Genomic DNA, 27,819 nt, shown 5'->3' on the forward strand with positions numbered 1-27,819 from the left:
TATTGCCGGTTGACAATATCAGTGAATGCTGCAAGAATACAGTAGAACTGTCCTCTGCTAGGATTAGTGGAAAAGCTATCTATAAAAAGCCAGACTTACATAATAGCAAGGAGTTCTTAGCAATCTCGAACAAACGACACATACTGTTGAATAGGGGTGTTACGTTTTCTCACCCAGCTGAACTGTTAAAAACTGGACTGGAGGTGTTAAGAATAAGGAAATAAGGATTGAACATGTCTGTGGTGGGCATTGATGTGGGTTTCCAGAACTGTTACATCGCTGTTGCCAGGAGCGGCGGCATTGAAACCATTGCAAATGAATACAGTGACAGATGCACTCCGTAAGTATAGCATTGCCATTCCTGTAAAATGAGGCTATGTGTTGATACGCAACGTTTGCTGCTGCCTAGCTGGCCGTGTTCCCTGTCCAGTGTATTTTGCTCCTAAATGTGACTGTCCGAAGGATGCAAAGGCCATCGGGCATATCCATGTTCACAAAGCAGCAATTTTATGAGCTCATGTCCTTTCAATTTAAACTCTTGACCAATTAGATTGCTACGCCCCGATCGAAATATCTTAGATATCTGCGACAGCATTGTTTTCGTAGGGTGTTTTGTATGTTTGCAAATTGCAGCCAATTAATAATCATTAGAACAGCAATGCTACGTACTGTTACAAGTTTATATTTTTATTTGATACTGGGGTAAGGTTAAAGACACGCATGCCATAATGCCGTGTGCAATTCCCATATGCCATTCCAACATTCAGCCGCACACAAAATTGCTTATATTGATTTTTAGTGGATTTTTAGGTGTTGCACATATACAAACTGCATGTCTAACAGCAAGAATAAGGGATGCATGAATCTGCGAGACTAACCGTGGCGTCGGGTACTGTAGGTTGCCCAGTGTACAAATCCACACACACATACATACTAATTTGGGCGCGGCAAGACATCAAATCAGAATTAAATGCTGTAGAAATAGATATTTTACTTTATGTTTTTCGCGAAATGCACTTCACGCGCTGTTTTGGCCGACTGGCCATGCGCGAGCACAAAACGAGGTGTAGTAGGAGGTCACTGCACTGCTTACTCAAATCAAATTATGTTGTTAGTGCATCCTCAATGCATCCCGCAACACTCCTTACAGCTGACAGTTTACTCCACATATATCATAATATCATAATTCTAGTGGCTATGACATTGAGCTGTTACTTTCCTGCCTCTTATGTGGAATTATATTGAATAGCTCCTGTTAAAAATATTGGAAATTGCAGTTGTTAGCAGCCATGGCATAATTTGACATGTCTTGCTTAATCAGAAAAGCTTGTTTCACTTCATAGTGAAGTTTGGTACCTTTCAGGACTTGTGAACAACTGAAGACACTGTCCAAGGTGCTGTTTCACACCATCCTGGTCCAGTTTCCTTGAGTTTCCTTATGCAAAGCAGAATGTATACAGCTGTTTTGAAATGGAATGTGGAGGTTGTTGTAATTATGGATGGAAAATGTATGAACATATATAATCTTTTCCAACAGAGCATGTATTTCACTGGCCTCTAAAAACCGGACCATTGGAAATGCTGCAAAGAGCCAGGTACAAAATGCTACTCGGCACTACAGTCATACTGTCAAAGATTAAATAAACCATGTTGTGCTTTGCATTTTATTCTTTTACATTTTATTCATTTACAGTGGGGTTCTTCATAATACCACATTGAAATTCTGAAAAAAGACATATGATGTCAAAAAAGAAACAGAAATCTAAAAAGATGTAAAATATTTAAATATGTAAGATTATTAACTATGTCTAGGTCATTAATTACAGTAAATAAGAATATTTGTTATATTGACCATGCTACTTTGTACAAAATGTTTTTCATATTTCCACTGAAGCACACAAGATGCTTTGGTAAAACTTTAAAGGTTCCATTAGTTAACATCAGTTAACATGAACTAACAATGAGCAATACTTTTACAGCATTTATTAATCTTAGCTAATGATAATTTCAACATATACTAATACATTTATTTTAATAAAAAGTTATATATGTTAACATTAGTTAATACACTATGAACAAACATGAACTAAAAATGAACAATTGTATTTTTGTGTACTTACATTAACAAAGATTAAAGGGATAGTTCACCCAAAAATGAAAATTCTCTCATTTACTCACCCTCATGTCATCCCAGATGTGTATGACTTTCTTTCTTCACCAAAACACAAATTAAGATTTTAAAAAGAATATTTAAGCTCTGTAGGTCCTCACAATGCAAGTGAATGGTGGCCAGAATTTGAAGCTCCAAAAAGCACATGAAGGCATCATAAAAGTAATCCATACGACTCCAGTGTTTTAATCCATGTCTTCTGAAGTGATATGATAGGTGTGGGTGAGAAATAGATCAATATTTAAGTCCTTTTTTTTTTTTGGTGTCCATTAATATGCATTATATGGACCTACAGAGATGAAATATTCTTCTAAAAATATTTGTTTGTGTTCTGCAGAATAAAGAAAGTCATACACATCTGGGATGGCATGAGGTTGGATAAATTATGAGAGAATTTTCATTTTGGATGAACTATTCCTTCAGTAAATGATATAAAAATGAAAAATGTAAAAAATATGATGTAAAATATAGTTCATGGTTAGTTCATGACACCTAATGCATTAACTAATGTTAATGAATGGAACCTTATTGTAAAGTGTTACTGATGCTGTACTTGTGCAGTTTGCTCGACAGCTCGAGTGAATGTTGTCATTAAAGCAAAAGGGAGACATAGTATAGTATAGTGATAGTATAATTTGCAATTGTAAAATGTGTATAAATAAATAGAAGCATTTTCACAAGTGGACTCATGCTTTTGAACCTCATGTTGATCTGCAAATGCCATGAATGTAATCACAATTTTGTTATGATTCTCTACATTGGATTCATAACTGTTATTAATGTTATTAATCAATAAACACCCCTCTTCACCTACAGATCATAACTAATTTTAAGAACACTGTTCACGGCTTTAAGAAGTTTCATGGTCGTGCCTTCGATGATCCTTTTGTTCAAGGAGAGAAATCCAAGTTGCCTTACAGCCTTCACAAACTGGACAATGGCAATGCTGGAATAAAGGTGATATAGCTCTAACACAGTGAGAGTTTCCAACCAGTGGTACATTTACCCCAAGTGTACTTCAGCAGGTTCCATAATAAATAATATAAAAATAATGGATTAAATTAACTAATCATGATTAATTTCACGATTAATGATCTCATTTTTATAAATTATGTGGATGACACTTTAAATCACTTTTAATAGTATTAATAATAGCTCTAAATGAAATACAGGAGATCATGAGTTTTTGTATGATTCATTTTTGGGTATTTTTATTGACAGGCACAGTAGTAGGGACAGGAAATCAAGGGTGAGAGAGAGGGGACTAGGATGGTAACATGACCCGGGCCATGCTGAACCATGCTAGATATCCCTTACACAATATACCTTCATAACTGTAGTGTCTGTGTCTCAGGTACGTTATCTGAATGAAGACAAGGTGTTTACCATTGAACAGATGACAGCCATGTTGCTCACCAAGCTGAAGGAAACTTCTGAGAATGCCTTGAAGAAGCCTGTGTTAGACTGTGTGATATCTGTAAGTCAGTCTGAATCTCTAGCAGGCAACTCTAGGACCAAAAATGCTTTTTACATGCTCGTAATGTCTGCGGGCTTTCTCCAGGTCCCCAGTTTCTTCACGGATGTAGAGAGAAGATCGCTGATCGATGCCACTCAGATCGCTGGACTCAACTGCTTGAGGCTGATCAATGACACAACAGCAGGTCAGTGAAATTCAACTAAAAATGGTCAACACAGTGTTTGTTTTCAATAGTGGTAGTGTGTCAGCATTCATTTTAGATCTTATTCACAGTAGCACCATATTTGATTTTTGATGTGAATGAAAACAAAGCTGTGAGGGATAGAATTACAGTCTCTTTAATGGCATGCACTGTATAAAGCTGTATAAATCTCCTAGATAACTTGTAATTATACACATCTCATGTTTTCTAGAGTTTCTATGTGGAACACAAAAGATGTTTTTATAAATATTGCAGCCCATCTGTTAAATATAACCCCAATTCCGGAAAGTTGGAACTGTACGGAAAATAATAATAAAAACAGAATTGAGTGATTTGTAATTTGATTCACCCTGTGCTATATTGAAAGCAAAACAACAACACATTATTTTATGTTTTACCTTGTGAATTTAATAGTTTTTTTGAAAATATACACTAATTTCAAATCAGATGATTGCAACACGCTCCAAAAAAGTTGAGACGGGCAATTTAAGACTAATAACAATCTGATGAGCTGAAATAACAAGTTGATGTGAAACAGGAGATGTTAAACAGGTGAAGCAATTGTGTTATAGTATATAAGGAGCATCCAAAAAGCCTAGTCTTTCAAGAGCAAGGATGGGTTGAGGCTCACCAAATTGCCAACAGATGCGTCAGCAAATAATCCAGCACTTTGAGAACAATATTACCCAAAGACAAATTGGAAAGATTTCATTCTCTACAGTGCACAATATAGTTAAAAGATTCAAGGAGTCCGGTCAAATCTCGTTGTGTAAAGGGCAAGACGAAAACCACTTCTGAATGCACGTGATCTCCGATCCCTCAGGCGTCTTAAAAACTGTCATGCGTCTGTAATCAATATCAATGGCTTGGGAATACTTCGGTAAACCTTTTCAGGCAACACAATTCTCTGCAGCATCCACAGGTGCAAGTTAAGGCTTTATTATGCAAAGCAGAAGCCATACATCATCACTGTCCAGAAGCGCCACCATCTTCCCTGGACTTGTTCTCATCTGAGATGGAAAGAGATCAGTGGAATCATGTTTTGTGGTCTGACAAGTCCACATTTAGAATGTTTTTTGGAAAAACAGCGTTGCGTTCTCCGGGCCAAAGAAGAAAAGGACCATCCAAGCTTTTATTAGCATCAGGTCCAAAAGCCAGTGTCTGTCATGGTTTTGGGGTGATTTACTGCTCATGGCATGGGTAACTTACACATCTGTGAGGGCACTATTAATGCAGAAAGATATGTACAAATTTTGGAGCAACATATACTGCCATCCAGACACCATCTTTTCCAGGGACGTCCCTGCATTTCCCAGCAGGACAACACCAAACCACATTTTGCCTGGATTACAAGTGCCTGACTGTGTAAGCAGAGAGTGCAGGTGCTAGATTGCCCTGCATGCAGTGCTGAACTGTCTCCAACTGAGAATGTTTGGTGCATTACGAAGTGCACAATACGGCAATGAAGGCCCCGTACAGTTGCGCATATGAAGACCTGCATAATGGATGAACTGGGGAAAATTCTGCTTTGTAAACTTTACAAACTTGTGTCTTCAATGGCCAAACACTTAAGTGTTATTAGAAGAAATGGTGGTGTTACACACTGGTAAATACTCGACTGTCCCAAGTGTTTTGGAGCGTGTTGCAATCATCTTATTTTAAATGAGTGTATATATAAAAAAAACATCAAATAATATGTTGTTGTAGTGCCTTCAATATAGCACAGGGTGACAAGGATTTACAGATCATTCCTTTTTGTTTTTATTGGCATTTTCCATACTGTCCCAACTTTTTCAGAATTGGGGATGTACAATGGCAGTTGATAGTGACTCCCTTAAAGCTTAAAATGGACCCAAAAGCATCATTTTAAGTCTATGAGACTCAGGTGTCATAATCCATGTCTCCTGAAGGCATACTTTAGGTTGTGGTCAGAAACTCCTGAAATTAAAGTAATTTTTCAGTAAAGAATCTTAACATCTGTTGTATGTTTATGAGCACTATCAAAAAAGCTTGTTCACACCATTAGGATGAGTAAATGATAAGAGAATTTTCATTTTTGGGTGAACTATCCCTTTTATGGTTGAGATGTCAATCTCTGTGTTTGAAAAAGTCATATCCTCTAGCTGATTGTGTGAGGGTGTTGAGAAAGCAATTTAACATGTGATGATTGACAAGAACATGGTTTCATTTTCAAGTGATTACAATTTCCTTCCCTTGTGTAATGATGTGTTTCATGAGTCATTTTCAAAACTTTGGACAGAAACTCTTTGCAATTATAATGATGTTGTCAAATGCCCCCATTGGTAACTAAACAGCCGTTTGTGTTATTTGCAGTGTTGGGCAAGTTTCTCTAAAAAAGTAATTAATTACCAACAACTAATTACATCGTATACAGTGTAATTAGAATACTGTACTAATTACTCTGTCTGAAAAGTAATTGCATTACTTTATCAACCTCGACCAGATGAAAAATACAAGGATAGACTTGAAACTGTTCTTTTAAGTCTTTCAAATAAATCATATAATATCAAATATATTATTCATGAACTGGCCAAAGAATTTAAGGGTGCAGTGTTAAATTAGAAAGCATATATTTTAACATTAGAAGGTAAATTTCGATTTTAAGTTCACTATTGTTTTAAATAGATTTGTTATATAGTCTATACAGTATTTAATGCAATTACATCAGAAGCAACTGTAATTAAATTACTGAAAAATTAAGAGTAATCCCTTACTTCTTTTTTTTTCAATGAAAAAGTAATTTAATTACAGTAATTAATTACTTAGTAATGCATTACACCCAGCACTGGTTATGTGCATGTGGTTTGATTGATTCTGATTGCCAACAACCTCACCTTCAGGCATTTGTTGTGATGGCCACATGTTGTGAAATCCAATATGCTAATAGGAAAGAAAAAAATCATTATGGAATTAAAGACATAGGGGAACAAAATTCACTAAGCAGTTGCACCACTTGCACATACTTAAACAACAGAGACAGCGTATATTTGGATGAACTATTTCTATGTTGAAGTACAGTGTTTTATCCTCTAAAGTTTCAACTCCCAAAGTGTTTTCACACTTTTCATTTGATTCTTGTTCAGTGGCCTTGGCTTACGGCATCTACAAACAGGACTTGCCAAATCCAGAGGAGAAGCCCCGTAATGTCATTTTTGTTGACATTGGTCACTCATCTTATCAAGTCTCGATTGCCTCCTTTAACAAGGGCAAATTGAAGGTCTGTGTTATTCTTACCCTTTTGTAGACTATTTTCAAATTTCTTTCATTTGTCAAGGCTTTCTCAAGCCCTTTGTTTCTCACAGGTGTTGGCTACAGCATTTGACCCATATTTCGGTGGACGCAACTTTGATGAAATGCTTGTGGAGTATTTCTGTGAGGACTTCAAAAACCGTTTCAAACTCAATGTTAAAGACAACCCAAGAGCCCTGCTAAGGCTCTATCAGGAGTGTGAGAAGCTGAAGAAACTCATGAGTGCAAACTCCTCCGACCTGCCTCTCAACATTGAGTGCTTTATGAATGACATTGATGTCCATGGGAAGATGAACAGGTGACTCATATTTAAACTTGAATCTATACTTAAATTACATACATTTAAATATATAAATGAAATCAACATTTAAGCAGTTTTGCATAAAAAAGAGCATAGTGTAACAGACTGTTATGAAGTACTGCTACTGACCTGTTATTGGCTTTTGTATATACTTAAGGACGACCGATATTTGATTTTGCCAAAAGAAAATCTAGCAAATGAGACTTTTCTGTCATAATAGAGCTGTTCAGTCATGACGCCAATTTGAAGACCAACACGGAAGGCTAATTCGCTATGGGTTCCCTAAGAAATTTCCATTGAATTGTTAGAATAGGAGTTTTTGATTTATGAGTAAAATAAGGTCTGTGGTTAACATTGCTTGAAGAGACTTTCATATTTTCTTCTACAAACAGTAAAACATCAAATGGGAATTTTGAAACCGTTTAAAGGGATAGTTCACCCAAAAATGAAAATTCTCTCATCATTTACTCACCCTCATGCCATCCCAGATGTGTATAACTTTTTTTATTCTGCAGGACACAAACAAATATTTTTAGAAGAATATAACTGCTCTGCAGGTCCATACAACGAAAGTGAATGGTGACCAGAATTTTGAAGCTCTAAAAAGCACATAAAGGCAGCATAAAAGTAATCAGTAAGACTGCAGTGGTTTAATCCATGTCTTCTGAAGAGATTCAATTGGTTTTGGGAGGGAAAGGATCAAAATATAATTACTTTTCATTGTTCATTTTGCTATTATGCTGATTTGATGTGCTTTTTGGAGCTTCAAAGTTTTGGTCACCATTCACTTGCATTGTATGGACCTACAGAGCAGATATATTTTTCAAAAAATCTTTGTTTGTGTTCAGCAGAAGAAGGAAAGTCATACACATCTGGGATGACATGAGGGTGAGTAAATGATGAGAGAATTTTCATTTTTGGGTGAACTTTTCCTTTAAAATGTAAGTTGCTAACAAGGCACAACATCAGGATTACAATAGTTGTCTGATAAATAACATGTCATTCGTTAAGTACATGCAGATTTTCATACTCATCGCCAAGGGCGTAGCCAGGAAATTATTTTGGGGTGGGCATCAAAAGAAATGGATGAGCCAAATTTTCTCCCAACATTTTTTTAACAAATGTTCCTTAACAACAGAGAAGCTGCACATTAAAATAGTTCTTCCAACTTTCAGAAAATATAATTTATGCATTTTTTACACAATTTTGTAAATACATGTTTGAAGTGAAAGGAAGATCTCTAATATTCTTGGTGGGCCTAGGTCTAATGTTGGTGGGCCCAGGCTCACCCCGGCCCACCCTTGGCTATGCCACTGCTCATCGCACTGTGTTTTCAGTGACAGTAGGTCGAAAGTTCTTCTGCTGAAATCGGTCTGTGCTTACCAAAAATCAAACCACTGCCCCCCCAGTGGCCAAAGTTGGAAGTGTTGTTGAACGTATACTTGTGAGCTCCATTTTCTGGGTGAAATGTCCACAGAGCGGCAGCTCAAGCGGGTTGTTTTTTTAGTTGGAAATGATGCAATGCATTGAATAGGAATGTACATTTTATAAACTCTACCTTCTAACCCAAACCCCAATCATAAACCTAACCATCAGTGGAGTAAAAATTTAATTTTACAGTGATATGCAACTTCCGAATCGCACTCACCATTGTTTATGTGAATGCTAGAGGGAAATGTGCTCAGACTTGAACTGATGCAAAAATGTCTTATGGGGGATGTCACTTGTCAGTAATTCAGCAGAATGGGACTGCTTTAAGTGTACATGAACACTCGGAAGCAACATGTCTATTTCCCATTGCAATTTGACATGGAACAGGAAATGGGAAAGTCTGTTAAATTAATTTTAACTGCAGAACTTATTCAAAGTTCACTCGGCGGCCATCTTTGGAACGCTCCCGGGCAGCTATTTTTCTATGTGAACAAGCGGCATGCCAGTGTAGCTCATATCTACTTGAATGAGGAAAGACTCAAAAATGGTTGGTCAAGATTACGATCAAAGAACATATTTCAAATCAGCAGTAAAATCTGACAATACTGGTATCATAAATTGTGTCTTTTTACCTCAGATTACGCTAAAAAACGAAGTTTTCCCGGCTTGTTTGGCTAATGCGCATGCGCGTTCTCGAGTTGACTGACTCACTCTAAAAGGTGATTGGCTCTTTTACCTGTAAGGCAGGACTTCCTTTCTACATCCGTTGACCGTTGGGCATTTCCAGATTCTCCCTTTAATTTTATTAGAAGTGACCCGTCTCTGCTAAATAGTCTCTGCTTTATTTTACTCAAATTTAAAACTGCTATTCTTAAAACTCGGGAAATTCTGAGGAAATCCATGAATTTTTCTAATTCTCTTCCAAGTATTTAGAATGGAAACTGAACAGCTCTATAGACAGTGGTTATTGTTTTTTTTATTTAATTCATGGTTTCAGCAGAAACATGTCAATGTAATTTGACACAGGGCTCAGTTTGAAGAGATGTGTGCTCAGTTCTTGATGCGAGTGGAGGCGCCGTTGAAATCGGTCATGGAACAATCAAGTAAGCAGCAACAGATGATAAAGTTTAATTAAAGGAATAGTTCATCCAAAAATGAAAGTCATCATTTACTGGTACTCTCATGACTTGTTCCAAACCTGTATGACTTTCTACCTTCTGTTAAACATAAAACATCATGTTTTGAGGAATGTCCAGACTGCTTTTTTCCATACAGTGAAAATGAATGGTGACGGATGCTGTTGAGCTCCAAAAAGGACAATAAAGCAGCATAGAAGTACCTTAAATGAACTACATATGACTAGTGCACTATACTCCAAATCTTCTGAAGCATTACAGTGGCTTTGTGCTATTTTACATGACTGCATACACCCCCAAAATTTGTGTAGAAAATAGAAGTGTGAACATTCCGCAAAATGTTCTAATTTATGCTCCTCCTGGTGCAGAGCTTAGCAGAGATGAGATCTATGCCATTGAGGTGGTGGGCGGAGCTACCAGGACTCCAGCCATTAAGGAGAGAATCTCAAAGTTCTTCGGTAAAGACATCAGCACTACATTGAACGCAGACGAGGCTGTAGCACGCGGATGTGCACTACAGGTAAAGAGCACCTCTCAATTACGTGACGTACTCAAATTCAGATTTGAAGAGTCTGCAGGTGTAGTACAGAGCATCAGAACAATTCTCCAGGGAGTCTTTAGATTCTGTTGGACAGGCATAAAAAGCAAGATGAAATCTGTGTGAGCCGTGCATGGATTAACATGCAATGCTGTCTCTGATTTCTTACACTAATACCCTATTTAGACAGCTTATGTAACAGAATTTGCATGTGTATAAATAAATGCTTATTTTTGTGTGTATGTGTGCATGTTTGTGTGTGTGGTTAGTGTGCAATCCTGTCTCCAGCCTTCAAAGTCCGAGAGTTCTCCATTACAGACGCAGTTCCCTTCCCCATTACTCTTCGCTGGAAGTCTCAAACAGATGAAAGTGTTGGGTAAGACTCAATGAAAGCCCCTTTAAAAACCGTTCGAATCCAGACCACATCTCTGAAATGTATTTTTTGTGACAGTTCTTTGTGTTTTCAGCTTTTCAGGGTTTATTTTATGGCAAGCGTCATTATTGCAATTAGAGTTAGGGACCTAAACAATCTCTAACCCAAATTATCAAACATAATCTGTTAATTCGTCCCACATTGTTTGTGCTGCGAACATGAATGATACCTCAAATCATAGGGAAAGTGTCCTATTACTTTTCCAAGTGGTCAGACTTACGATTTACGACTGGTGGACAATAAAACAGGCAAAAAAAAAAAAGAAAGTACTTTGAAGTAAGGGACCTGTCCCATGTCTAGGGACCAGAATATCACAGACTGTATAAAAGATACTGTTAAATGTATTGTTAAAAAAAAAATGGCAGCTGTGGTTGCCAGAAATTCACCATGAAAATACAGTGACCATGTTTCAGGTCGTTTTGGTGCCTGTATATATTATAGTTTACTACCGTATATATCATTAATTTAGATAATGTTCATATACCAACCTACTGGAACTACAAAAATTGGCTTTCAATTTTAAATATACTTTTAACCACCATAGTAACACTGATGGTACAACAAAAGTCCACATGATGGCTTAGATTTCATCAAGAGTGACCCTTCGATGAATAATAGACAATAAATATGTATAGACAGTGCACAGTCACTCGCGACACTAAAAATTCAGAAGTTCTGCAGCCTCCTTTCCAAATGGTTACCGGTTAGAACAAAATAAAAGAACGGTTAATAACGTCTTTTTAAAATGACAGTACTCTGCGCTAAGGGGTGGGTGAAATACCAGTTGCAGTATTGCCAGATCTCGCAACAGAAACAAGCAACATGGTCTGGAAAAACAAGCTCAAAATAAGCTACTTGCCTCACCAAAATAACCGAAAATAAGCAATTCATTTTTTTTGTGTGTGGTGGATTTATCGGCATAGAAATTAAAACAAGCAGTTAATTAACAGTTAAGTATATATCAAATGTGTATTAGTGCATCATATATAACAATAATTCATTGATGACTTGGAAACAACTGAGAAATTAACTTTTTACATCTAATAATGTTTTCTTTGTTTCTGAATTAGCCGTGTATGTATGTGTATATAGTAATTATACATAGCTGTTAAAAAGGTCTTCATTAACAGAATGCGACATCCACAATGGGCAATTAGGCAAAGAAATGTGTGATGCAGCAGTTTTCTTCAGGTTCAAAGCACATTTTATTTTTTTGGGCAACATGAAGTGGTGTAGCTCCAAAAATTTTCTGTGATTAACCCTTTGGCCTTTGGTTTCATGAAAAAAATTATCGTAATGAAAATTATTTAAAAATATAGTTTTCACTCCGGAACAATTTAAAATCACTTTGTTGCAGTTTTCGGTTGCATTCTGCTAAAAATGTTGTTTGTTTTCATTCTCGTTCCTTGAACCGTTTTTAGTCCCTGACAGGTATTGTATAGTTACATAAAGTATAATTTTTCTACGTAAATGACAAGGGCCAATTAACACGTTTTAACTATAGCATTTTTACATTCTTTTTCTGTTAAAATTGTGAACATTTTTTACAGTGCAGAGACTTGGACTTCTAAGTAACCACCTAGCAGCAATCACCCAGAACACCCTAGCAACCACCTAATAACCACCCAAATCACCAAACCAACTGCACAGCACCATGCTAAAAACCACTCGTTTACATCCGGAAAAGTAAAAATCTAGTTCATTTATTTACACTTCTATTCTCCTCTCTTTAGGGAATGTGAGGTGTACAGTAAGAACCATGCAGCACCTTTCTCCAAGGTCATCACCTTTCATAAGAAGGAGCCTTTTGACCTGGAAGCGTTCTATAGTTCTCCACATGAGCTACCCTATCCAGACAGCAGAATAGGTGAGCATCACTGAATGTTGAATGGCTTGCTAAATATTGAGGTTGACCTTCTTTAATGGCATTCTTAAACCAGAAGAATCAGTTTGAGATGATTCACTTTAGAGCTTTAGTCTGGATTTTCTAGCCTAATTAACAACTGAAATGAGACCAAACACTCTTGTGAGAAGCTCAGGGGAGCCTTAAATAGTCGTTCATGTCCTCATTTGATTAAAAATGCCTTCAGCATTGTGATATATTGTGTCAGAGCACCTGTTATTTCTTCAGCACATGAGCTCAGCTGAAGCGGGTTAGAGTCAGGCCTAACCTCAGGAGGGTGTCACAGAGGTGTCAAAATACACCCACCAGCCACGTAATTAGGACTGAGACATGATGTCCCATAAGCTCCAAATCTAATTAGTTGACTAGTCGTTCAGGCAACCCATGACTATGAAAATATGTAGTTTTGGATTCTTTGTTAAGTTATAATTACATGAAATTAATTGCTGTAATATAGTGCTAATACTTGCTTATTTTGCCAGTCTGGTTATGTTGTTGTTCTGTTGTGGTCAGGCCGATTTACTGTTCAGAGTGTTGTGCCACAACCTGATGGGGACAGTTCAAAGGTGAAGGTGAAAGTGCGTGTGAATGTGCACGGGATCTTCAGTGTTTCCAGTGCCTCTCTGATAGAGAAGCAGAAAGGAGAGGCAGAGGACGTGCAGATGGACACAGAGCCTACTGTTCAGAACGAAGGCAGGTCTGAAGAACAGGTAAGGGACAGAAAATTGTGGCGTTAAATTGATTCCCACATAAATTAATTTAGACTTGCTCCTCCTTTTCTTTGAAAAAAGCAAAAATCTGGATTACAGCGAGGCACTTACAATGGAAGTGAATGGGGGCCAAATTTTGAACGTTAAAATACTCACTGTTTCAAAATTATAGCCACAAAACATAAATAATATACGTGTAAACATGATTTAAGTGTGATAAAATCACTTATTAACCTTTTCTGTGTAAAGTTATAGCCAGTTTTACAACTTTGTTGCCATGACGATCTACTGTCAACAAACCCTAAAATGACTGTAAAATGTACAATTTAAACAGCTTTACAGCTCAAATAATACATGAGTTTTAACAGAAGAATGAATGTAAGTGCTTTTATTAATGTATAAGCTTCAAATTTCTGTCTTTTAACCCTCCAAAAATTGGCCCCATTCACTTCCATTGTAAGTGCCTCACTGTAGCCGCGATTTGTTTTTTTAAAGTCAATCAATCAATCAATCAAACATGCACTGCAATTTCTATTATTTACTAATGTGTAGTATTTTAGTATGCACTAGTATATAATATACAGTATATAATGTGTGCTATGAAGACATCCTCTTTGTGTTATTTTGTATTGCAACCAAATATACCCATACAGCTATTTATTTATGACATTTGTACGACTGCATAAGGCATAACCGATCAAAGGCAGTGCAAGCCAATAAAATCTGTTGTGACCCGAAATACCTCTCTATGCATTCAGTTTATTCTCATTCAAGGCATAAGCAATTTCTGCTGCATTTATGTTGTGAATGCTCCAGGAGTAAGTCTAATGTGTTTTGTACATGATTATGGCTCTTAAGCTCAGCTTTTCAGTAGTCCTTTACTATATATACTGTATGTTTAGCTCGTTGAGCGTCTTCAATTTATCTGTGGAGAGGAAAGATCAAATGCCACTGATGCAGTGTTTATACATTTTTCATAGAATAAAATGCAAGTGGACCAGGAAGGCAAAGCAGAACAGCAAAATGAAGAGGAAAGAATGAATAACTCTGCCAGTAAGGTATTGTTTACCTTGCCAATATACTGTATATAAATGTATTTTTACATCCTGTTTTTTATTGCGTTACAGTTAAATGGTCTTTTTTTGTGTACCAAAAACATTTAGTCTCTCTGACCTTTAGAATCAAACAGGCCATCTTTTGCAACTGTACCTTTAAGACTTTTATATACAACCTCTTTGCATGTAAAATGAGTAACCCCTAACTTACAGGCTGTGGGGTCCAATCACTGATATACAGGGGTGGAAAGAGTACTGAAAAATCATACTCAAGTAGAAGTACTGTTACTTCCCAAAAAAATGTAGTGTGAGTAGAGTAAAAGTAGCTGTCCTAAAAACTACTCAAGTAAGAGTAAAAGAGTAGCTCATTTAAAAGTACTCATGAGTAGTGAGTATTGAGTACCGAGTTGCAAAACCTATTATAATGAACACTGTATGCCAACTTTTAAAATACATCACTTATCTATGATAAACACTACATGAATCTGATTCCAAAAAATAAAAGGGAGACATGATAACAGAAATGAAATGATTAAAAAGTTATTTTCAATACACTGATCACCATTTTAAATTGTAATGTATGAAACAATTACAATAAAATCAGTTTATGTGTAGGGTCTAAATTTCCCTTAATGCTGACAGAGCGTTATTGTTGTGTATAAAACATGTTCAAAACAATGCAAGGAATGCAAAAAAATGCTAAATAAGCAGGATCACTTGGCACGTCATGTCCTGCACAATAGAGGAGGTAGAGAAGGCATGGGAAAAGTTGTTTGGTACAGGGGCTACATCACACTTAAAAAGGAAGAATTCACCCAAAAAAGAAAATTCTCTCATCATTTACTCACCCTCATGCCATCCTGGATGTGTATGACATTCTTCTGCAGAACACAAATGAAGATTTTTAGAAGAATATCTCAGCTCTTTTGGTCCATACAATGAAAGTGAATATTGAAGCTCCACAAATCACATTAATCAGCATAAAAGTAGTCTAATCCATGTGCCTCCATTGGTTTAATCCATGTCTTCAGAAGCGATATGATAAAATGTGGTGAGAAACAGATCAATATTTAATTCCTTTTTTACTATTAATTCTCCCCCCTGCTCAGTCAAACTCCACTTTAAATTTCACATTGTTCTTCTTGTGCTTTTGTTGATTCACATTCTTCATGCATATCGCCATCTACTGGGCAGAGAGAAGAATTTCTAGCAAAAAAGGACTTAAATATTGATCTTTTTCTCACCCACACCTGTCATATCAATTCTGAAGTCATGGATTAAACCACTGGAGTTGTATGTATTACTTTTATGTGCTTTTTGGAGCGTCAAAATTTTGGCACCCCTTCACTTACATTGAATGGACCTACAGAGCTGAAATATTCTTCTAAAAATCTCCATTTGTGTTCTTCTGAAGAAAGAAAGTCATAGACATCTGGGATGGCATGAGGGTGAGTAAATAATGAGAGAATTTTCATTTTTGTGTGAATTATTTCTTTAAGTAGCACATGGGGGGCCACATTGTCCTCCTTTTGAGATACAATGTTCAGCACTGATTTAGTTCTTGTATCTTTTAAGCCCAGCAATAGTTGTGTTCTCATTCTAATGCATGATTCACAATTTTCTGAAGTTTGTGACTGATGGAATGTTCTGCCTGAAGTATTGCTCTACAAGGGTTGAAACTTTTCTATCTTTATAAAGCCTAAGCATAATTATAAATTATTTTATCATCTCTACTTTCCTGGTAATTTATTATACCAATTAACACACTCTCTACATCAGGGGTCGGTATTATAAAAATACGGGGAAAAAAAAATATTATTAAAAAGTCACTATTTTATTCTATTACATTAATACTTTTAAAGCTATTCAAGTTATTCAGCCAAAAGTAGCGAGTGGTTTTCTCGTTTCCTTGTTATTGTTGTTTGATTAATAGCCTTTATATGACATAGCCTACTAGACTCGGTTACATGTACACTTCAAGTCCAACATTTTGATGCAAATACGCTTTTTGTCCCACTGTTTAAGTTCTCTTTAGACATAAACCATGGCTGTCTTCAAGTTCTCTTGGGGGAGGCTCACTTTCACCCAATTTGAAAACCCCTGACAGGCTAAATATAGAAAATTACTCAAAAGTTTGATCAGGACATCTCTCTTTTTTCCGATAAACATCTAAATCATTTTATTGCCCAGCCCTATTGATAACATTGCATTAATCTCACACAGCAGCCCAATAATCTCAGTGATAGATAGTTAAATTACAGGCTACGTTATAGACACAGAATTTAGCAAGCAGAAATATGAAATTTACCTTGATATGTTTCTTCAAATTAGAGGCAGGATTAATGCTGATATCTGGCTTGAGCAAGCTAAACTCACATGACATGATCAAGCAATTGGCCTTTTTCACTGCGAAAAGCCCTTTCAGGTACAGCTGTGATGTTCAAACTGTGTTTGATGCATCCTTCACAGTTGGCGCCATATCTGCAGCTGCCATTCAAGTTTTTTATGTGTGATTTGATTTGATGGCATGTTGATAGATAAAAATAAAATCAGGACAGGGAAGTAGCTAACACATATGGTGGGAAAATAGCGCATTAAAATATATATATATATATATATATATATATATATATATATATATATATATATATATATATATATATATATATCAGTGGGTCCAATGTAGTTTTCATTGTCCCATACTTCAAAGCCTGCATTACATTGTGACAGGTTCACAAAACAATACATGCTGAAATGTGCTACATAAACTATTAAGATCAAATTGAAATGATCACAGACCTTTTTAAATAAAATAAATAAATTGGTATTACATAGTCGCAGGTGCTACACAAAGCCAGAAACAGATTTGTGTACTTTACCACATTTTACTCTTCTTGTATTTATTAATCCTATTAATATACATTAATATTAATATACTGTTAAGTTGAGCCACATAAATGTATCACTCAGATTTATATGAAAAGTATTTGATTACTGGCATCTCGTTATTCGTGTTGCGTCTGGTTTCAATAGATGGATGATTTGGACCGAGGATGAAGTTTTGAGTTCTTAAGAGGTTACAGTTGGAAAATTTAATTTCTCATAATATGACTACTTCAAAGGAAGTGATGGATCTGTGTTTTGCTTATACAATTTTTAACTTATAATTTACATTTTCTTACAGGATAGTGGATCTGATAAACAAGAGCAATGTGCAAGCAGTAGCAAACCCAAGACAAAGGTGAAGAGTGTTGATCTGCCCATCTTGGCCAACACCACCCGACAGCTGGAAAGAGATGTGCTCAACAGCTTTGTTGAATATGAGGTGAGCGAATAGTGCTTTTCCATTCAGTTTCAGTCTGCCTCAGTTCCCTTGAGTACATGTGGAGTGTTGGCATTGATTTAACTCGGCTCAGTTCAAAGCACTTCTTTTTAGAACCATCCACTTAATGCATTTTTTATGCCTGTCTCAAAACGCAGCTCCTTTTTTTGTGCACTTTTCGGCAGAATTCAGTTTGAATAAGGACTTATTATATTTTGTAGTTGGTCTGGATCAATACATTTGGTATTAAATAAACAGCCTTGGGCAAATGATGAAATGAAACTATGGCTCTCAATATATTCAGTTATTTCAATGTTTATAATTCACAATTTATTGTATTTCTTCGTACATAACGCGTAAGCAGATTCAGTTCGATGGCATCAAAACACACAGAAAAATGCAAACACTGTAGTCAGTGCAAATGCAATGCACATTTGCAATAATTAAATTAAACTTTACAGACACAGTGGAGTGACAGTACAGCTCGTGTAATAAAGATGTTTTTGCTGCTGTTGTCTGATGGTCTTCTCATTAATGTTTGTAAAAATATGATATTACATACTCGTTGACCATTTATTATAATTAGAAAATTCACCACACAAAGAGTGCAAATAACTTTACTTTTGTTAAATGTCCCATTTGGATTTTTTTTATAGATAACTTATCACTTGTATGCAGTATTTTGTCAGATAACTTTAAAAAAAAATGACTCTATTAGTAACATCTAAATTAACTGGTGTTATTCAAGTAAAACAATTCTTGATTAGATCACATCATCAAAATTAATTTGAAAGAGTTAGAGGTAGCACTTAATTTTACAGTACTGTTCTACATTTATGTACTTTATAATTACAACAACTATAGTAATTATTAGGTACTAACCCTACACCTAACCCAAACCCTAACCTTAACCCATATTAATTACATGCATATTACTCAGTACTTTCTAAGTAAGTACACTGTAAGTATACTGAAAGTACACATACTGTAAAATAAAGTACAACTGGGTTAGATCTAATAGAAATAACTCAACTGGACATTTACTTTTCACAGTGTGCAGAATGAAACAAAAAATATGGTGTCAAATTTTGTAAGTGTGTCAAAAAACATAATAAATGAATCTTACACTTCAATGCATTAACTTTAATAGCAGCACATCATCGTCTTGGTCATGTACCAAAATTTGCAAAATGCCAAAATTGCATCACAGTTCATTTTTTCTACCACTGTACTATTATTTTATTGCCAGTATATCACACAGCCCTATAGTTTGTAGCTGCTGACACATTGCTGTAGAATGATTCCTCCTGACGTTGCACAGTATGTGTTGTCTAAATCAAGTGAGGGATTTAGCATTTGCCCTAAATATCCATGACTGAGCTCAATTCAGACCTCAGGGAAAAGATATTAGTAGATCATTACGTCAGTAATCATTAGATCAGTACAGCTCTGTGTGACAGATTCATGTCCTACAATCAAGACTGGGCATTAGTGTCATAGCCTTTTGTGTTAAATTAGAAAATACCATGTCTGGCAGCACTTTTTCCTCTACTGGGGAGTTCAAGTTATGGCATCATATTGATCATATTACTTATGTACAACACCAGGGTTGTGCGCCTTTCAGTATTGAAGATGTTTTACATTCTAATTCAGTGAATTCCAATTTAGGAAGCAAACAAGATGCACAATTTTAAATCTTATTTGAATTTATTGAAAAATAATGCAAATGGAATGAAATTCAAAGACATTCATATCACTGCCTTTAGCGTGGTTTTTAATAATCAGTTTTTTAGTTTAATTTACATATAAAACATTATTATACAAATCACATGGAATATTTACAGAAACAGTAAATTATAGTAATAATCAATATTGAAAATGTCACCTTTTAATTTGTAATTAATGTATGTATGTGTATATATTATATTATATTATATTATTTAATAAATTTACTTTTTACTGGAAGAACAACATTTTCCAGAATGCTCTGATTTACTTTATTTGAATATTTGCTGACATCAATTATTTTTTATAAGTTTTCTGGAAAATGCACTTTTTGTGGTGCAAAATTACAATTAATGGCTGTGTTAACTGATTGTGTTAATTTCCGGTATTAAACTTAGTGTCATCAGTTGGGAAAATATGTATTCTACATATCAGGGAATCAGTAGGCATAATTAGTCAAAATGAATTAATGTAAAACAATTATGTTAAATGAATTAATATATTACTTTTTTGTTGGATAAGTTATATTCCTTTGTTTTGTGTCTGTATTGAATTTATTTAAACTGCCATTCAATAAAAAATAATCTTTCTGCCATTCAAATTCCAATTGAACAGTCTATGGGGCTTGCCTAATACATTTTAAATTCTATCTCATGAATTTAAAAGGAGCCAATCCTATTACATTTTTTTCCAAATCCTGGTGTACACTTGAATGTGTTCTGCACCATTTATAACCTTTAAATTACAATTGTGTTGTGAATGACAGAATGGATGGAAGTTACAATGATCCTGTGTATGAATATACTGCATTCTGTCTTTCAGAAAAAAATGATCATTCAGGACAAGCTGGAGAAGGAGAGGAATGATGCTAAAAATGGTGTGGAAGAGTATGTTTACGATCTGCGAGACAAACTGTGTGGCATCTATGAGAAATATGTCACTGAGGATGTGAGCATATTATCTTTTGTTATCATTGAAGCCACTAGGGAGCTTAAACCTTGTTTTCCCCCCACATCTAAGTAATGTAACCCATCCCTGTCATTCAAAAGATCTTAAAATCATTTCATCAAATTTAGGAAAGTAACCGGCTCAACTTAATGCTTGAGGACACAGAAAACTGGCTGTATGAAGAAGGAGAGGACCAGGAGAAAGAAATCTATCAGGAGAAACTAGCTGATCTCAAAGTATGTTTATTGTGTTTTGTTCAAACAAACACACACACACACACACATATTGTACATGTTTGTTTTTTTGTTTGTTTGTTTGACTACATCTCGTAGATGCAATATTTTTTTATATAGACGTGATGATATTTTCTATACCCTAACCCTACCCCTAATCTTTACCCTTACACAAACCTTTTATTATCAATAGATTTAAAGCAAAACACGATTTGACTGAGCATTTTTAATCAGTGAGGACTACTAAAAATATCCCCACAAAACATTTCTTTTTAAAGGAATAGTTCAGGGGCCTGGGTAGCTCAGTGAGTAAAGATGCTGACTACGATCCCTGGAGTCGCGAGTTTGAATCCAGGGCGTGCTGAGTGACTCCAGCCAGGTCTCCTAAGCAACCAAATTGGCCTGGTTGCTAGGGAGGATAGAGTCACATGGGGTAACCTCCTCGTGGTCGCTATAATGTGGTTCTCGCTCTCGTTGGGGCGTGTGGTGAGTCTTGCGTGGATGCCATGGAGAATAGCGTGAAGCCTCCACACGTGCTATGTCTCCGTGGTAACGCGCTCAACAAGCCACGTGATAAGATGCGTGGACTGATGGTCTCAGACGTGGAGGCAACTGAGATTTGTCCTCTGCCACCCGGATTGAGGCGAGTCAATATGCCACCATGAGGACTTAGAGCACATTGGGAATTGGGCATTCCAAATTGGGGAGAATAAATAAATAAATAAATAAATAAATAAAAGGAATAGTTCACCCAAAAATGAAAATACTCTCATCATTTACTCACACTCATGTCATCCCAGATGTGTATGACTCTTCTTTAGTAGAATATCTCAGCTCATGAGATGCAAGTCAACAGGGTCCAAAACTTTGAGCTAAAAAACTACATAAAGGCAACATAAAAGTAATCTATATGACTCCAGTGGTTAAATCCATGTCTTCAGAAGTGATATGATAGGATTGTGTGAGAAACAACCATATTTAACTTTTTTTACTATAAATCTCCACTTTTAAACAACCCTTCTAAGCGCTCTTCTCTCCTATGAGTTCTTCTATTGTTTATGGCGATTCACATTGTTTATGCATATCGCCACCTATTGGCAGAGAGGAGAATTTATAGTAGAAAAGGACTTAAATATTGATCTGTTTTTCACCCACACCTATCATCTCGTTTCTGAAGACATGGATTAAACCACTGGAGTCTAATAGATTACTTTCATGCTGTCTTTATGTGCTTCTTTTAGCTCAGAGATTTGGACCCTGTTGACTTGAATTGTATGGACCTGCAGAGCTGAGATATTCTTCTAAAAATCTTTGTTTGTGTTCAGCAAAAGAAAGAAAATCATGGCCTGAGGGTGAGTAAATGATGAGAGAATTTTCATTTTTGGGTGAACTATCCTTTCCTAAGTTTCCCTCTATAAGTATTTTTGCCCTTTTACACCCACCTACTGACCCACCCACATAGTTTCAGTTTTAAAAAGCCTAATTTCATAAAGCTTTATAGAGGTTTGTTGTTGTGTTTGGGTTTTATAGAAGTTCGGTGAGCCCATTGAGAAACGGTACAGAGAGCATGAGGGCAGACCAAGAGCATTTGATGAGCTAGGCAAGAAAATTCAGCTTTTTATGAAGGCTGTGGATGTGTATAAACAAAAGGTAAGCTATTGTATTTCATGCATTAAACCATGGAAGAGCTGACATTTTGGACATTTTGTTTTATTCTATGAATGGGAAATTAAATAATGTTTTTAGAATAATTGGGAAACGTTTTTTGTCCTGTAACTGTAGAGTTCTCCGTGTGTACTTTGAAAAGCCTGTTGTGTTTCAATTAACCTCAGTAACATGCAACCTCTTTTTTCCCTTTTTTACAAATATTGATATGAATGGGGGGGGGGGGGGTGGAGTGGATAACTCCTTGCACAGCACTAGTGGCCTAATTATTTATTTTTTTAACTAATTATTTTCATATTTCATTACAAGCTACTTGGTGTGCCTTATTATGTCTCCCAATATCCTCCAGGGATCATTTACTACACTCTATGACTAAAGTCAACATGAAAAAACATTCACCACCTATTTATCAATGTGTGACATTTTTTCAGAGTGAAACAGGATATTCATCGAGAAAATAATCTAGGGTGGGGTTTAACTGTATTTTTCATGGATTGATTGGATTGGTTCACAATAAGACCAGAATTGTGTAATAAGAAAGTAAACAGGATAATTTGTTACATGTTGACTTTAATATAGTATATGTAGTATTTAAGATAATGATTGAAGTTACCACCTTTATTTCAATTGTGTTGGTCATTTATGTCATGGTTAGCTCTCTCTTGGAGTCATTTTGTGGATTATGGCTGTCTTAAACTTTATTGCTGTTCAGTGGGGCTTCAGTGTTTTATATGAATTTTCATACTGTTCTAAATCACCATAATATTTAGGTCTATTTAGCACTGAACAGGTTCAAATGCTTTTACTGAAATGCATGGGAAAACATTAAATAATGTGGTCACATTTGCCTTTTGAACCAACAGGATGAACGTTACCAGCACTTGAGTCCTGAGGAGATGGGTGTTGTTGAGAAGAGTGTGAATGAAGCTTTGGGCTGGATCAATGTGAAGATGAATGCTCAGAGCAAGCTCACAATTGCCCAAGACCCAGCAGTCAAAGTAGCAGACATCATTCAGAAAATTCAGGTTTGTACCAAATATTTTCTGGTTAAAATAGCCGAAATGACATACTGCCTCAGCTTAATTTTTTTGGGCCACTCACATCTTATTAGTTTCAGACCCCATTGTAGTTTTGTGGCTTTTAGTTTATGCCTGTCAGCTTAGAGGTGGACCGATACCGATAACTAAGGTGGTGGAAAAGGCTGACAACCAATTAATCGGCTGACATTTTCCAAAACATTTGTTTTAAAATATTAAAACAAGTCTTTCCATACCATGACAGGCACAGACATAGAGGCTACAAGATTCCAAAAGAAATAAAGTCCTAGATGCATTTTGTTGTTCAACCCAAATCCCATTATTTCACCTTTAGAATCAAGCCATTCTAACTGTAGAATCCTCTTGAGGAACATATAGGGATAATAATAATATTTTAAAAAAAAACTATTAGCATAGATTTTTGCTGATAACCGATAGTTCCAAAAAGCAACTACTGGCACCGATTTTTCAGTTAAACCAATATATTGGTCTACCTCTAATCTATTTGCTAGTTTATTCCTAAAAGTTTAAATAAAAAGTCAAATTTACATGACATGCAATTAAAGGAATATTCTAGGTACAATACAAGTTAAGCTCAGTCGACAGTGTTTGTGGCATAAAATTGATTACCACAAAAATTAATTTAGGCTTGCCCCTCCTTTTCTTTATTAAAAGCAAAAATCTGGGTTACAGTGAGGCACTTACAATGGAAGTCAATTTTTAAATGTTAAAATACTCACTTTTTTTATAAGTTTAACCACAAGACATAAATAATATAAATTTTAGTGTGATAAAATCACTTATTAACCTTTTCTGTGTAAAGTTATAGCCAATTTTACAACTTTGTTGCCGTGACGATGTAATGTCAACAAATCCTAAAATTACTATAAAAATTACAATTTAAAAATGTTTACAGCTCAAATAATACATGAATTTTAACAGAAGAATTAATGTAAGTGCTTTTATTAAATTATAAACTTCACATTTCTGTCTTTAAATCCTCCAAAAATTTGCCCCATTCACTTCCATTGTAAGTGCCTCACTGTAACCTCCATTTTTGCTTTTTTTTTTTAAGAAAAGGAGGGACGAGCCAAAATACATTTTTGTGGTAATCAACATTATATCACAAATGCTGCCAATTGAGCTTAAAGGATTAGTTCACCCCAAAATAAAAATTCACTCACCCATGTGTTGTTATAACACCATTTGATTTTCTTTCTTTTTCTTTTCTTTTTTAAAAATGTATTTTATCCCCTTTTCTCACAATCTGAACTGCCCAATTCCCACTACTTAGTAGGTCCTCGTGGTGGCGCGGTTACTCACCTCAATCTGGGTGGCGGAGGACAAGTCTCAGTTGCCTCCACTTCTGAGACAGTCAATCCGCACATCTTGTCACGTGGCTCGTTGTACATGACACCGCGGAGACTCACAGCATGGGAGGCTCATGCTACTCTCCACGCACAACTTACCACTTGCCCCATTGAGAGCGAGAACCACTAATCGTGACCACGAGGAGGTTACCCCATGTGACTCTACACTCCCTAGCAACCGGGCCAATTTGGTTGCTTAGGAGACCTGGCTGGAGTCACTCAGCACACCCTGGATTCAAACTCGTGACTCCAGGGGTGGTAGTCAGCGTCAATACTCGCTGAGCTACCCAGTCCCCTTCTTTCTTTTTCTTATCACAAAGGGGGAACTGTGAAAAAATAATAATAATTGTGCTCAGTGATGTCATACAATGGCAGTTTATGGTGACTACCTCTTCAAGCTTCAAAAGGATGCAAAAGTATAATTCAGAAGTCTAATAAATTATTCCATGAGACCCATGATTGTAATGAAAACATACCATGAGGTTTGGTGAGAAACAAACGGAAATCTAATGTATTATTTAGTGAAACTGTTGACCGACCGTTGATCTCCTCTGCGCGTTCATGAAACTGCACGAGAGCAAGTTCAAGCAACAACTCCTTTTGTTTATCTACAAACAGGTCCACCACAGCAGAATACAACATAGCTGCACACAAACCAAAGAACAGAACTTACTAAACATGTCTGATGAGTTTGTAGTTGGAGAACAGATGCATTTCTTTGCCCAGCTTTATTTGTTTGAAACTGAGTTCTCAATCATACAGAGAGCGATATACAGAGGAGGCTGAAGGCAGCTAAAGTCACACCGTGTCCTAACCTGATGGCAAACAACACATGATAAAAGGTATATTTTCTATGTTAATCAGAGTTTTTGTCCTAAACAGCCGCGATGAGCGACAGTACATTCTGTTGATCTCTTGGTTTCTATTTTCAGCATTGCGCAGTGAAACCCCGCCCACACCATACCAAAAACATTCTCATAACAGTATATTGAAGCCTGCATCTCACTAGCCGGTTAAAAGCGACTTGATTTTGGCCAAGAATGTTACACCTACCGAATGTTTTTGCTGAGGTATCGCTCTCTTCAGTTGGAGGTCTGTCTCAAATGCTCACCCTCACCAGTGCAGAATGGACATTCCCGCCTCCTCTATCTTTCTCTGTTTGATTGAGTACTCTGTTTCAAACAAATAAGGCTGGGCATAGAAACGCATCAATTCTCTGACTACAAACTCATCAGACATATTTACTAAATCCTGTTCTTTGGTTTGTGTGCAGCTGTGTTGTGTTCTGTTGTTTCTATCGCTGTGGTGGACCTGTATTTAGATAAACAAAACGGTTGTCGCTTGAACGCCCAATTTCACAGCGGAGGATGCCTGAACTTGCTCTCGTGCAGTCTCATGAACGCGCAGAGGAGATCAACGGCCGGTCAACAGTTTCACTAAATAACAGTAGTTTGTTTCTCACCAAACCTCATAGTATGTTTTCATAACAATTGTGAGTCTCATGGAATAATTTATTAGACTTCTGAATTATAATTATAATTATAACACCATAAACTGTATGCCATCACTGAGCACAATTTTATTTGATAATTTTTCCCTTTGTGTTAAGAAAAAGAAAGACAATCAAATGGGGTTATAACAACTCAGGGGTGAGTAATCAATGACAGTGTACATATTAATCCATCTGACCTGTGTTGCATTACAGGAGTTAGAGGAGGTTTGCAATCCTGTGCTCAACCGACCCAAACCCAAAACTGAAGAGCCCATAGAGGAGGGAGACAAAAACAACTGGGCACATAACGGCCCTGCGGGACAACAAGGTGCTGACAGCAAAGGCAATCAGCAGACAAAACCTCCGTCTGGAGAGATGGAGGTGGACTGAGCAATTCCAACCAACTAAACTAAATGGTTTTGATGCCATTCTCACTCAAGCCACTATTAAACCTTTTCAACTTACACTGAACCAATAACTAAAACCATTCTCTTTGTGTTCACCATTCTGTTGGCTGTATTTGTGCATCTGTTTGTCTGCTCTTCTACTGGTTTTCTCTTGTACCTATTAAGGAATTGGGTCAGCCTATCTTTTGAATGTTACAGCTATATTTTAATCTCAGTCCGGGATTGGACATGTTAGGATCATAAAGAATAGATGTAGTTCAATAGCTGAAACAAATGCTGCCGCTCTTTACAAAAAACTAAAATAATGTGATACTTGCATTCCGGAAGACCCAAAAGGGGAATCATATCACACTGTAACTTGGTATGGGAACATGAATTGAAATTCTGTTTGATCAGTCGTTTAGATTGAGGAAAACCAAGCAAATATGTATGCAATACATATAAATATATGGTATATATTTGTATTTAATATATAAATTTCCAAAGGATGTGTTGTCTAGAGCCTGTAAATATTATTTTAGTAATTTGAATTTATGGGTGCTTAGATATAGGTACACTCCTATTGTTGACATTGCAATGCTTTCAGCTCCGTAGTGTCATATGAAACTAGAATGTACTGAGCCGTTCATTACCTTTTTTCCCCCGTTTTCATGCAATCCCATATCAAGTCTTGAGGTTTGATGATCACAAATAATAAAACATGCCTTTATGACTGAATGCTTGTTTGCTGCTGTAGAATACATTACTGTGTCCGTTATATCAGAAATGTAATTATTCAATCTGCTAATCTGCACAGAATGAGAGGTTTTATAGAATTGTTAGAAGCACATAGAACATTATTTAAATATTTGTTTCAACACAGAAAGCCAGGGTAGAAACAAGCCTTCATATAAATAATAAATTACATTTAAATTTAATTTAAATAAATGGAAGGTCCTTTCATTCTTAAAATATTTTCTCATTTGCAAACTTACAATTGTCATATTTAAATTAA

General features: G+C 36.1%; 1 protein-coding gene across 1 annotated transcript; it reads left to right on the forward strand.

Moving 5' to 3' along the window:
- On the forward strand, nucleotides 1–27,542 carry hspa4l (heat shock protein 4 like). The gene is made up of 19 exons (XM_051646800.1): nucleotides 1–340; nucleotides 1,538–1,595; nucleotides 2,987–3,127; nucleotides 3,525–3,647; nucleotides 3,732–3,831; nucleotides 6,954–7,087; nucleotides 7,173–7,417; nucleotides 9,878–9,954; nucleotides 10,356–10,507; nucleotides 10,795–10,901; nucleotides 12,692–12,825; nucleotides 13,375–13,571; nucleotides 14,552–14,629; nucleotides 17,811–17,951; nucleotides 20,496–20,621; nucleotides 20,750–20,857; nucleotides 22,385–22,504; nucleotides 23,383–23,544; nucleotides 26,632–27,542. The coding sequence occupies exons 1-19, from the start codon at nucleotides 234–236 to the stop codon at nucleotides 26,806–26,808; spliced, it is 2,487 nt and encodes an 828-aa protein (XP_051502760.1). The 5' UTR covers nucleotides 1–233; the 3' UTR covers nucleotides 26,809–27,542.
- Nucleotides 27,543–27,819: the final 277 nt, after the last annotated feature.

This window comes from Myxocyprinus asiaticus, chromosome 20 (assembly GCF_019703515.2).
Source record: "Myxocyprinus asiaticus isolate MX2 ecotype Aquarium Trade chromosome 20, UBuf_Myxa_2, whole genome shotgun sequence".
In the NCBI taxonomy this organism is placed as follows: Eukaryota; Metazoa; Chordata; class Actinopteri; order Cypriniformes; family Catostomidae; genus Myxocyprinus; species Myxocyprinus asiaticus.